The following is a 13,827-nucleotide window of genomic DNA, read 5'->3' as shown; positions in this document are numbered from 1 at the left end:
GTCTCAGGGGAAGCAAGCAGAACTGGAAAGCTGGTCAGGTAGGCAAGGCCTTCCCCCCCTCAGTTTAAAAGTTGTGCTAGTGGCTCATCCAGTAATTAATCTCTCCCTTCTCCTCCTCCTCCTTTGGTCCAAGCAGAGTGTAGATGACCTCCCTCTCCCCACCCTCCCTTCCCAGGCACATCCAGGGAGGCTGTATCCCTAGTATAAGGCAGGAGGTGAGCACCAAGGTCCCTTCCAGCCCTGGGCTCAAAGGCCAGACCAAAAACAACCATAAACACCCCCCCAGTGCCCCCACCCCCTCCCAACTAACTTGGTCCATTAATTTCCACCAGCTTTCTCAGGAATGCCCTCATTTGTTCAAAGAACAACAGCTGGTTTTGACCTTTGCAAATCTAAAAGCAATCAATCAATCAACAGGGGATTTAAAAAAAAAAATTGTAAAGCTCCAACAGTCCCAGCCGCCGAGAGAAACCCAGCTCTCCCATTCACTTGCAAAGGGAGAGGCATTTAAAAAAGAAAAGGTACCAGAGAACCCGGCGGGAGCAGTGATTTCTTTAGAAGAAGGAACACCCAGGTGGGGAAACTCCCCAAGTCTAGGCAGGTGGGCACCTCCCTACAATTTCAGTCTGACAGCAGACCCACTAGGTCATTGTTGGAGCCCATGCTGGTTCAGAGTGAATGTAAATAGCAGCTGTTTCGGTTTGGGCCAAAAACCTGGAGGGTCTTCCCCTCCCAGACTGATTCAGGGACTTTTTTTTTGGCTAGGTAAAGAGGTCATTCTCTACCTCACTTCTTACCTAGCCTTAAGCACTGTTACCTCAGTCCAACTGAGACCTGTTAAAGACCTTAGCTTACAAAGGCCAAGGTCTCCTACTGCACATCTGGGCCATCTCCAGTCATCCTGATCATCATCTGGCCACGAGACCCAGATGGCTCTGGGAGGAGAAAAGTGAGGCTAGTGACTTGGCACAGGCCTGCCTTACTTAAATCCAATTCACTTGCATGTCATGGCATCACTTCCGTGATGTCATGGTCCTCTTCAAAAAATGAAGGACAAAGTCAAAAGCACTGGGACAGACAAGTGATTGGCCCAGGGTCTCACAGCAGTAAGCATACTGGGGCTGAGCTGGCCCTCTGGCCCTTCTGCTCTCTCACACACTGGCTAAATACAGAGTACATTCCTTGGAGGAGGAGAATCTAGCAGCTGGGGGTGGGGGTGGGGGTGCCAGGAAAGACTAAGGGGGCAGGGGCTAAGAGGGGAAGCACTCCAGGCTTGGGCAACAACAGGTGGTAGAAAACAAAGACAGAAGATGGAGGCTTGTGTTTTCTGATTATCAGTTATTTATGGAGCTACAAGTATCACATCCTTAACTGTTGTTCAGTGAGTCTGAATCTTTACTTTGTGGCTCCATTTGGGGTTTTCCTGGCAAAGATACTGGAACTATCTGCCATTTGCTCCTCAAGCCCATTTTACAGATGAGGAATCTGAGGCACACAGGATGAAGTGACTTGCCCAGGGTCACACGGCTACTAAGTGTCTGAAGCTGTACAGAAGTCTGACTTCAGGTTCCGTACTTTATCCACTGTGCCGCCTAATTTGAACTTGGGTCCTGAGCTCTACACACTGTACCACCCAGCTGCCCTATCACCTTTTCTGGTCTTCCCCAGCATCAGGACATCCTTCTATCCTTGCCTATACATTCACCACCAGCCAAGAAACTTCGATAAAAGGGGCAGTAAGATAAGGGCACAGGGGAGGAAAACTACCTGCACTCTTTGGTGGAGTTTATTGTCAATCAGACAATAAACGTTTATTAAGCACCTACCAAGGGCTGAGGGCCAGGCCCGGGAACCCAAAGTTTACCAGGACAAGCAAACATTTATGCAAACAAATTGTTACTCAGGATGTATGTGTTCATCTTTTGTTGCCGAAGAAGACCATGCCATCAAAGAAATGATGACATGACTTGCACTTGACTTTGTTTTGAGTGAGGGAGGGCTGGGCAGGTCACCAGCCTCACTTCTCCTCCACAGCCATCTGAATCTAGTGACCAGATATTCATCAGGATGACTGGAGATGACCCAGGATGAGGCAATTGGGGTTAAGTGACTTGCCCAAGGTCACACAGCTAGTGAGTGTCAAGTGTCTGAGGTGAGATTTGAACTCAGGTCCTCCTGATTCCTGCACTGGTGTTCTATCCACTGTACCACCTAGCTGCCCGTGTTACTCAGGATAAGTAGGGAAGGAGAGAAGGCCCTAGAATTCAGGGGGCTGGGAAAGGCTTCTGGTAGAAGATAGGATTTTAGTTAGGACTTTAGATGTTTTATTCCTGGAAAGGCCAAGAGGCCAGCGTCACTGGATACAAGAGTACATATTGGGGAGTAAGGTGTAAGAAGACTGGCAGGAGGCAGCTGGGCTATGAAAGGCTTTGAAAGTCAAATAGAGATTTTGTATTTGCTCTTGGAGATGAGTAGGAAGGTAAGTAGGGAGGCGGGTGACAGGATGGGAATGGACCGGAGTCCCACCAGCAGCAGGCCCTGCAAAAGGCCAGGCACAAGCTAGCCCCCATACATGTCTGACTTCTCCCTCTTCTCCTTCCCACCCTCCACTGCCAACTCCAGTGAGAATGAATCTAAGCCCCCAGAAGCAACCCCTCCAAATGCGGTCAGGTCTGTGGGCCTGCTCTTTTGTTTCTGCCTTGGGGTCTTTCCCACCTTCTTTAGTGATCCCATAATTACCCGGTTCTTCCTGCACATCCTGAGAGCACCTGAGGGTCTTCATCCCCACCAGTGACCCAGCTCTTCTGAGATCCTCAGAGGCAAAGTTCCATTATTAGTTCTCAGGGGAGCACAGTCAGACACAGCCCAGGTGGCCCCAACAGCCCTGGCCTCATCCCCTGGGGAAGGACACCAGCCCCAACTTCTCCCAGATACACAAACTTCTACTTCCACACATTCACCTCTTCGAGAAAATTTCTCTTCAGTACACCCCCCCCCCCCCCATCCATTTCCCTTCTCAGGGACCCACCACCCAAAGTCCCACAGCTATCTCAGGCCATGACACTAACTCAATAAACACCTACTATGTGCTAGGGGCTGTGCTAATCAATGGACTCCAGCATTCATCACCTCTCCCCTGGACCACTTCCAATAGCATCCCACTTGGTACCTGGTCTCAAGTCTCTCCCTGTCAAATCCATCACATTCACAGCAGCCAGTGATTTTCCTAAAGCCTAGGTCTATCACTCCCCTACTCAATAAACTCCAGCAACTCCCTATTGCCTCTAGGATCAAATACCTCTGTTGAGGTCCTTTCCAACCTGGTATGGACCCCATACCTTTCTAACTTTATCCCAGACTCTAGAGCCCAGCGCAACATGCCTCCTGACCTTGCCTTACTCCATGTTCCATCTCCTGGCCCCACACCAAGTCCCCAATGTCTGGAATCCTTTCCTTTGCACCTCTACCTCTTAGAGAATCTTGTAAATCCAGTTCAAGTACCATCTATATGAAATCTTTCCTAATTTCTCCAGGGCTAGGGCCTTTGCCTCCCAAAATTTGCCTGGCATCTTGGGAGAACTGAGCCAACCCAACCCCAGTGAACTCAACCCCATTACTGCTGCATAGAACACAAAACATTGCACAGGAAGACTGAGGCTCACTGGCAATGAGGCAGCTAGTGGATGAGCACTGAACATGCCAGGACTTGGACTGGAACCACAGGCAAGCCACTAACTTTCCTAGGTCTCAGTTTCCTCATCTGTAAAATAAGAGAGTTGGACTAGACTGTCTCTGAGGTCCATTTCAGAGTGGTAGAATGTAAAGAGTGATGACACAGGAGTCGGGTTCATTATTATTCATCATTCACTGTCCTTTTATTACAACCTGGTAGCCTTGGGTAACCAGTTCTCCAAGCCTTGGGGTTTTTTTCTCATCCTTAAAGTGAAGGGGCTGGATGAGTGGGTCTCTGGGATCCCTTCTAGGTTTATGATCCACGGATTCCTCCCTGATTACTAGCTGAGCTGCAGAGTCTGAAATAGGAATCAGTCCATCTCTATCCTAGAGTTTTTCTGACTGGGCTGGTCCCACCCCTCCCTTCCCGAAGGTCATACTCCTCCCACATGGGCCTGGAATTCTACTATACAGACAAGTTTCTCTGGGTTGAGACAGTTTTAAGGAGGCACCTGTGAAAACAGAAATAGCCCTGGAGGGAGAATCCATCTAGTTCCTCCAAGTCAGGAACAAGTCATTTGGTCACAGGTGCTTTCCAAGTGACAGGTGTAGAGACCCACAGTACCTCTGGGAGTCAAGGGGGAAGGGCAGAAGGGTAGGGGCCTAGGGAAAAATCTGGGAAGCCTGAGGGCCCTGGGGTGACAGGGCAGGGAGAGAAAGAACAGGACCAAAGACAGCTGAGCTTTATAGTTCTGCCAGGACTCAGTGCCAAGGGCTGCCCTGTGACTAACTCTGATTCAGCACAGAGGGGACTTTTTCCTGGGTTTCACTGGGGTTTTTAAATGTAACGTCCTTAGCATAGCTTGTTACACACACTTCTCTCTCTCTCTCTCACACACACACTCTCTCTCTCTCTCTCTCACACACACACACACACAGTCTCACAGAGTTGGGGGAATTACAGGGGATTTTGCCTTCATCCCTCTCCAACAGTGCATTTGCTCTGTGTGGTTCCTCTCTCAAATAGGGCTTTGGTCTGCCTGAAGTTCCCTTTTCCAGTTTCCTCATCCTCAACATTCCAGCCAGAGGACCCACCAACACTGGCCCCCAGCCAAGCTCTGAAAAGATTTCTCTCCTCCCAGAGACCCAAGGGTCAAAGAGGATAAAGGCCCAAGCTGAAGGCAGGGGTTGGATCAGCCTTGATCCTAACGCTGATACTGAAGGAGTTAGAGGCAGTCAAGCCTAGAGCCAACACAGGGAACCTCAGTTTCTTCACCTTTCAAATGGGAATGACAATATCGCCCATCAAGTAAGATAATAAAGAGAAAATGCTTTAAGATTGAAAAGTGGGCTCTATAGACATCAGCAATTATTTTGAGTATGGATTAAGTGACTTGTACAGGATCACAGATCTAGTAAGTGTCTGAGGTCCCATTTGAACTCTGGTCCTTCTGACTTCAGGGCTGGTGCTCTATCCAAGGTTCCATCTATCTAATCCTGCTTCATAATTCTAGACAGGTAATGCAGTCCTTTAGCCAACCCTCTTTCTCACCTGATCCACTTAAGACTTTCATAGGAAAGGAGGGCGAAGGGGGGGAGAAAGAGAAGAAAGAGGGACAAGTACTTTGGCCTTCTCCATGGTGGTCTTCCTGGCCTCTCAATGAACCAAAATCATTTCCAGTCCCGACACAAAGGAGAGGGACAGAGAGAGAGGGACAGAGAGAGACAGACAGAGAGAGAGAGACAGAGAGAGAGAGACAGAGAGAGAGAGAGAGAGAGAGAGAGAGAGAACCATCTACACATCAGTCTAAAACAGGGAGGTTCTTTACTGGGGGCCTGTCAGTTTTTTACTGCTATTCAAATTCTACACCAGAAGGCCAGGTTAGGCATCCCCACCCCATGGCCAGACAAGTCTGTTTTTTCTCCCCATTAGCAGACAGTAGGCCTGAACTTGGTCTCACAAATCCCTCCACAGGCTGGATAGCTCAGGCTGGGGGAGAGGAAGGGAGGAAAGAACCAAGTCTGCTTCTTCAAGCCCCCCTCCTCAACTGCTTACTCTAAGGTGGTCTGCTAGGAAGGAGAAGGACCAGGAAGGCTTCAAAAGGAAGATGATCTGGGAAATACAAGGGCCCTGGGCTGATTTTTGGTTGTTATTAATTTTTATTAATCTTTTCTATCACTCTCATTTCCAAATAAAACCAACCTCTCTCCCTTCCTTCTTTCCTTCCTGATAATAAGGGGGAGGGGGAGCCACTGCTAAAAGCTAGATCACCAGAACCGACAGTACAGCAATGTCGAGGATCCCCAACCCACCACCTAGGCAAAGAAGGGCTCTCAGCTCTGTACCCTATACAACGTAAGCTCCAGAAGGTAGGAACCATTTTTTACCTTTTACTCCCAGTGACTCACACCATGCTGGGCACCCAGAAGCTTAATAAACGTTGGCTGACAGCTTTATTTTCCAGCCCAGTGTTCGTCCTGGAGGAAGCTAAGGAAGTCAAAGATGTGGAGCTGGAAGGGGGCATGAATGGGATCTTAACTCCAAGTCCCTCCCTCATTTTACGGGGCTGAGAAGACCCAGAGAGGTTAAGTGGTTTGCCCCAGTCACATATTTAGTAAGACTGAACCCAGTCTGACTCCAAAGCCATAGCCTGCACCCATCGATGGTATGGATGCCAGGCCCCACAGGACTCAACGAGTCCCAGAAGTGCCCTTGTGGGGCACACCCCCATTCTGCCTCGGGCACCAAGAGCTGGAGGCAGAGAACATTAGAACATGGCCCTGGAGATCACGGGAAGGAGGTTTTCGTCCTGAAAAGCTACAGCGGGAGAGGGCAGGCTCCGGGGGCCACCTCGGTAGGGTGGCCCCCAAAGAAATCTGTCTCCTCTGGAGCAGTTTCTAGTAAACAATTGGTGCTGGAGACTTTGATTCATTAGCATTCCAACCAAGTTCCTTTTTTAGCCCGACTCTCCTACTTAAAAGGAACAGAGCAGAGGATCAAAGCGCCTTTAAATGCCATCTCCACATCCATCTGATACTTCTCCCGTGATTCACCCAACCAGCTTCAAACCCAATTAGCAGTTTCATCTGCATGAAATGGGTGTTTATCTCCCGGGCAGCCGGATGAGGCTCCACTGACCCAACTTCCTCAGTCCCCAGGGCCTGTACTCTCCCCCTTCACAGCCCGAGGGTGATATTAGCAAGGGACTCCACCTTCCACTGCTCCCTACCTCCCCTCCCCAAGTACAGTGCCAGAGCTGGGAGGACCCTCAGAACACAGAATGTCAGAGGTGGGAGGGCCCTGAAAACCCAGGATGGCAGAGCTGGGAGGGCCCTGAAAACCCAGGATGGCAGAGCTGGGAGGGCCCTGAAAACCCAGGATGGCAGAGCTGGGAGGGCCCTTAGAACACAGAATGAAAGAGCTGGAAGGGCCCTGAGAACCCAGAATGTCAGGGGCTGGGAGAGGCCTTAGAACATAGGATATCAGGGTTAGGAGGGCCTTTAGAACACAGAAGGTTGGGGCTGGGAGGAACCTCAGAAGTTATTCTAAGCCTTCATTTTTATGGGAGGGCACCCTGAGGCCCAGGTAATGGCAGAAGAAATCCCTCTTCCTGCATCTGTGGCCAATCTCCAGGATGAAATTCCTTGAGGGGATTCGGGCAGGGTGAAGAGGACTGTTAGGAGGCCTCAGTCTTAGATGCCCTCACAGAGTACCATAGAGAACATGGATAAACATGGAAATTGCTGAGCACACAAGGTGTGATTGTATACACAGACAGGTGGCCCAACCCACCCTCAGGAGTCGTGCAAGCCATGCAATTCACTGCTCTGATGGGACAAGGTCAAAAGTCACCTCAGGTTCCCATTTCTTAGCAACAAACCTTCAAGCTCCCCTCCCAAGGTGTATCCAACACCCCTCCACTGCCACCCCCAGTAACATCGAAGGGAGGTGGGGGAATCATTTGATTTACAGAAATCAAGGATCTTATGGGTATGGAAGTCAATCCCCTCCTTTGACAGAGGAGGAAACCAAAGTTCTCAAAGAGCAAATTACTTGCCCAAGGTCAAATAGGTGGGGAGGCTGAGGTCAGACTCTCACAGGTAGCATTCTTCTGCCACCCCACACAGCCCTCTCAGCATCCTTACTAGGTGGGCAGTGGGCCTCAGCATCCACACCACAGCCTGGCCTCTTGTGTCCTGAGACAGAAATAGGACTGCCTGGGATTAGGAAACAAGAAGAATGACCATTTGTACCTAACCCTCCTATTCTCTGCCCCCTCACAAGGGCAGGGAGTGCCCACAGACAGTCCTGAGAATGAAAGTTTTAAGAAGCAGGCATTTATTGAGTCCTCCAAACAGAGAGGCAGTAAAGTGGATAGAGCACCAGGCCTGCAGTCATCCTCCTGAGTTCAAATCTGACCTGGCTGTGTTACTCTGGGCAAGTCACTTCACCCTGTTTCCCTCAGTTTACTCTTCTGTAAAGTGAACTGGAGGAGAAAATGGCAAACCACCATTGTATCTTTGCCAAGAAAACTCCCAAATGAGGTCAATAAAGAATCAGACTCAACTAAAAAAAAAAAAAAAGACTGAACTGAGCAAGAAAGCTGAAGGAACCTTGGGGGACACAAGGGTCTAGAGTAGAAGGGACACCTACCAGTAGCCAGCCCCTCCCCCTACCTCTCTCCACTCCCTAGGGCTCCTCTTCCTAGGAAGTCTAAGGTGAAAGCTCAGCTTGGGGAAGGGGCTAAAGACAGAATAGAAGGTTAGATCCCTGAGGGGAGGGGATGTGGTTTTCTGTCTGCAGTCTGCACCAGTAGTGTTTAATAATTGTGGGCTGAAATAAAAAAAGTAGAGAAAAGTAGGGAGACAACTTTTTCTGGGAGCAAGAGTTCTTAATAATCTGACCTTGTTTTAAGTTTTTTTTTTTTCTGATACCTACATTCCAACAGAATTGGTTTCCTTTATCCACTGTATTTTATGCATTTACAACCATGATTCTGAGGAGTCCAGGTTTCAGCAGATGGCTAGAAGGATCCAGGACACACAAAAAAGGAAAGAAACTAGGGTCTACAAAGTCAGTCACTCCAGCCCTCAAACCAGGCCTAGGGAACCTGCCTCAAACCAGCCTTTCTTTTCTGCTCAGAAGTCTGAGTCCATCAGAGCTTCTAAAAATTAGAGAAAAGGGGAATCCTTTAACGAGATGCCGTCTCTCCTTTGTCAGAAGAAAGTGTGACCCATCTGTCACCAGAGCCTTCAGATCTGGGAAATGTTCTCTTTCACAGATGACCAGTGAGCATGCCCAGTACAGACTTTGAACAACCAGATAGATACCATGAGTCAGTTATAAAGACCAGGAACAAGCGTGAGACAGTGGAAGCCTTTGGAGTTAGAGGTCCTGGGTCCAAATTCCAGTTCTACAACTTACTCCGGGAGGGGCTTTGGGACCACTTAACCTTCACAGGGCCTCAATTTTCTCTCTAGTAATATGAGAAGGTTAGATTGGATCTTTAGGTCCCTTCTAGCCCTAAATAAATCCTATTTATTGCTCTAGCAATGAGACAGGATTTTGGGGGGAAAGGGATAGTGGAGGGAATTGTTTTTTTAAAGGACCCTAATTTTGAATGTAGAAACTACAGTGATACCTAGCACTTTCTAATAACAGATATTTATGAGGAAAAGTAAGGTTTTAAAGGCTTTCTGCATACATGGTATTTTCTCCTTTGATCTGTCCTGGGGGCCACTGAGCATCCAGAGGATCAGATGAGATTTGGACCCTAACTTCCTAACTCCAAGTTGAGTTCTTTCCCCAAAGCTTGATGCCTCCCCTCCCTCCCTTTCTCAAGGAAGGACCCAGACACTCCTTTGCTTATCTAGCAGCACATCCCAATGAAATCAACATTAAGTTCTATTGCCCATCCTTTACAATAAAGGAAGAATGCCTCCCTAACTAACAAGCATCGATTGCCTCCAATATGTGAAGCTATGTGGTGCAGTGGGTGTGGTGGAGTGTTGGCCTCATGCCTACAAAAGTCTGGGTTCAAGTCTAGCCTCTGACACAGGACTGACTTTGACCCCTGCCCTCAGGAGTCAAAGAGAGAAGGAAGAAACATCCAGGCTCAAGGTGCAAGGTCCTTAAATTTAACTCTCTAGGCTACCGACGCTGGTCGGCTGCAGGAAGTTTGGGCATTTTCAAATTCTCTCGATATGACAAGGATAAAGGCCATTCTTAGTCATCAGTGGTTCCCCTAACCCCAAAGAAGCTTTCTGTTTTAAATGTCACTCTCAATGCAGACACCTCAGATAAATATTATCTCCCTGGGAGCCCCTCTCAGAGACTGATTTCCATTGAGGGGTTTAACAGTCAGTCAATAATAAATAATAATAACAGCTCAAGTGTATATGGAACTTTGCAGGGGGTTGTGTGAGCAAGGATCACGGTGCCACCTGAACTAGGCCTTATGGGAACAAACATTTCCTACTGTATAAGACAGGATTCAAACTAGGCTCCATACACTACAGTCCAATAGCTCTACTAATTTATCATCACGTACACAAACTGAGGATGGTTGAAAATTTATAGCCAGAGGCCTCTGATTCAAAAGAATTTGGGGGGGAGGTCCTCAATGTCCCCATTTGTAAAATGAGAGGTGTCAGATCCCTTTCTAACTCCAAACCCTATGGCTCTATCAACAAATCATTTTAATACAATTTAAAATGTGAAGGTTTTGCCTTTCTTTGTATCCTGGGAGCTTAGCCCAGGAGATGACATACAGTAAGAGTTAAATAAATGGTTGGTAAAACTTCCAAAGGGAGTGATGACATAGCTGAGGGAGATTACTCCCAAAGCTCTATTTAGCAGATCAAAAAAGCATTTATTAAGCCCTTAGTGGATACCAGGCGCAGGGAATATAAAAAGAAGCTAAAAGTCAGATCCTGCCCTCAGGGCACTTCCTTTCTAAGGGGGAAAGAAAAATGTACATAACTCCAACCTAAAGGTCCCACCCAACCAGGAGCAAACCCCACAGGTCCAGACCAGGTATTTATCTCATTCAGGAGCAGCAAGGTTAACGGAAACTGCCCAATCCTCACCCCTCCCATGGACCTGTCACAGATACTACTCAAGGTCCACCTTCTCAAGCCCACAGCAAAAGTCAAGCCCTGAAATGACAAGCTCTCAGGACCCAGGTTTCCTTATATGTAAAAAACAAGGGACTTGGATCAGTTCTCAGGGATCCTGGCCAGTTCTAAATTCTACGATCTCTGAACCATAGCCCAGGCAGGTCTAGGAGCAAACTGAGATGCTGCTGCTAGATTAGGGATACTAGGAGTGCCACACAAAGGGGAAAAAAAAATCAGAGAAACTGAGAAGAAAATGCCAGCTAAATCCCAAAATAAGTGGCAGCCATCATCAGAGAGTGGAAAGAGATGTAGACTGGGATCTGGAGCTGAGTACAAGTCCCCACCTCCGGTAAGTCACTTCCCTTGGTTGGGGGCTCTATTTTCCCACCTGTAAAATGGGAATAAAAATACAGACTACATGCTCTACCTCAGGGAACATGTAAGGATCAAATGAGATCAGGTGAGTAAAGCTGCTACATTAAGCAACAATTACTATTGCTGCTAATCCACTTAAACACAAATCACAGAAAGGCCAAAACACCCAAGCCCCACTCCTTACCGGCTCCAGGAGGGAGGGGAGAGTTTGCCCAGGTCAGCAGGAGCTCTCCTACTGACAGATAGCCTTGCAGTAGCCAACACCCAGGGCCTTGGGAAATCACCTGAGCAGGTACTCGCCTGGGAGACTGGTTTGGGGACTGGACAAGGTTCAGCCCTCCCCAGACCCAGATTCCTCACACACACTAGACCCCTACCACCCATCCCCACCAGGGAAAAAACAACACCCTCCTCCAAAAGCATTCCAAGCAGGTCCAGCCCTGGTTTGTCATCCTCCTTCAGACAAGAAGAGGTGAATTTGCTCAGTAAATACTGTTCATAATAAGTTCTCCAGACAAACCCCTGGCAAACATGTCATCAACATGAAGTGAGACTTTCTAAAAGTCACCTGCCCCAACGTATATTCCCACCTAAAAAGACACACAGACACACAGACGAAGGGGGAGGGGGAAAGAAAGGAGTGGAAATCAGCCATTTCAACATCTTATCCCCAGAAAACATCCCGCAGTATCCATTTCCCCACTCTCTCCGGCTGCAGATAACATCACAATTTGGCAACCTGAGAGAGGGCCTTAGAGAACCGCAAGATGGAAAAGGTTGACAGCCGGGTCTTGACCCCTTCGAGCCAACGAGGGCAGGTGACCCCGGCCCAACCCAAAGCCTGGGCTCCGGACACGGACAGCATTCTAGAAAAACCGCCCTCGTCCCCCGCCCCCGCCCGGTCCGGCTGCCCCACAGGGGAGGCTTCAGGAAATTCCAGATGAGACACCCACCGGAGGAACGCTCCGGTCAGCGACTCCCCGGCCCCCGGAGGGTCGGGGGTGCGGGGTACAGGGAGTGGGGAGTCAGTGCTGACGTGCTGCACAGACGCCTCACCTGCCGGTCCAAGTTCACGGACCGCGTCGGTCCCCGCTTAGACCAGACTATCCGCCACGGGGGCCCCCAAAGAGCCTCGGGGCCCCCGGCGGAGGAGGGGCCTGTCCGGCTCCGGAGAGCCCTCTGGAGTCAAGCTCCCAGAAGCACAGCCCCCTCCCATTCCTAGCCCCAGAAAGTAAACACCCTCGGAGCCCCGCCTGCGCCCCCAGACTGGCCAGGAAAGGGGGGAGCCCGGCGCCCGCTCTCACCTCCAAGGCCTCCAGGGTGCTGAAGCTGGCGATGGCAAAGCCATCGATCAATTCCTCTTCCTGGGAGCTGGACTCCCGGCGCCGGCGGCGCGGGGGGCGTGCGTTTCGGGGGGCGGCCGCCGCCGCCGCCGCCGCCGTCGCCGCGCCCCGGGGGTGCGCGCAGTTCTGGCTCGTGTTCTCTTTGCCCGGGCTGGGCTCCCTCTCCGAGCCGGACGACGGGCTCTGGTTCCGGGCCTCGCGGGCGGCCGCCTCCCTCCGCCTCACGCGGTCCCTCTGGGATCGAGACCGGCGGCTCTGCCGGACCTTGCCATCCATTTCCACGGCCCCGGCCGTGCCCGCCGCCCCACGCCAGGCAGTCCTCCTCGCTGCCCCTAGGGATCCACCGGGGCTGGACGCCACCGCCGCGGAAAAGCCACTCGATGACCTTGACTCCAACCCCCAGGACGGTTTTTTAAAAATGGAATAAAAAGCCCCCACCGTTTAACCCCTCCGGAGGAACGGTTTTAAAAATCCAGACGAGAGGACCGGGCGAAGGACGCCCCCCCGGGGCTGTTCCAGCGCCGGAGGGGTCCGCTGCGCTCTGCCCCCGGCGGCTCCCTCTCCGTGCCCCCGGCGGCTCGCTCTGCCCCCGGCGGCTCCCTCTCCGTGCCCCCGGCGGCTCCCTCTCCGTGCCCTCGGAGGCTCCCTCTCTCTGCCCTCCGAGGCTCCGCTCCCGCCCGCGCCCTCCTTCTGTCCGCCTTCGGGACTAAGCCGCAACACAGAATTCCATCCGAACGCTGGGGCTTTGCAACTTTGTAGCGAGGGCCGCGCGGGGCTGGGGGCCGGCGGGGCTGCCCCGGCCCCGGCCCCGGCCGCCCCTCCCGAAGCCCCGAGGGGTGGAGGAGGTGGGAGGGGGCGAGGTCACACGCCCGCTGGGGGGGGCGGTGGGCAGACCCAGCCTCGGCTCGGCCTCTCCCCCCCGGGCCTCTCGGGAACTTTCATCCGTCTCTTGGAGGGGATGGGAGGGCGGGGTGGGGGTGTCAGGGCGCCCCCCCGCCGGAGCGGCCTCTGGACGTGAAGCTTCTCAGCGTGGCTGCTCTGCCCTGCGCGGCTCGGGGATCTGTCTCCCCATGGTCGTCCCCCCACCCGCGACGCCTTCTCCGGGGGAGCGGCCCCCCCAGGCCCGGTGAAATGCCCCCGGTTCGGCGGCTCGGCGGGCTGGATCCGGGCTCTTAAAGGGCCAGAAGCGGCTGCAGGCAGGAGGGAGGGCAGGCAGGCGGGCGGAGGGGGGAAATTTCCTCTCCTTCTGAATTGTACAGTGCAGCAAAGCCCAGAGCAGATAACAACTGACGTATTTCCGCCAGCCTGTAATTACCAA

The 13,827-nt window shown here is 51.3% G+C and overlaps 1 protein-coding gene across 6 annotated transcripts in view; it reads right to left on the bottom strand.

Annotated features, from left to right (window-relative positions):
* Positions 1-12,948, bottom strand: part of FBRSL1 (fibrosin like 1) — a 297,437-nt gene extending 284,489 nt beyond the window's left edge. For all 6 annotated transcript variants that reach the window (XM_072600792.1, XM_072600794.1, XM_072600790.1 and 3 more), the window contains exon 1: positions 12,471-12,948. In XM_072600792.1, coding sequence (XP_072456893.1) covers positions 12,471-12,785 — 315 coding nt within the window. In that variant the 5' untranslated portion in view covers positions 12,786-12,948. The remainder of the gene's footprint in view (positions 1-12,470) is intronic.
* Positions 12,949-13,827: the final 879 nt, after the last annotated feature.

Source organism: Notamacropus eugenii, chromosome 4 (assembly GCF_028372415.1).
Source record: "Notamacropus eugenii isolate mMacEug1 chromosome 4, mMacEug1.pri_v2, whole genome shotgun sequence".
NCBI lineage: Eukaryota > Metazoa > Chordata > Mammalia > Diprotodontia > Macropodidae > Notamacropus > Notamacropus eugenii.
The sequence above is the reverse complement of the archived record's forward strand: the minus strand, read 5'-3'. Positions and strand labels throughout refer to the sequence as shown.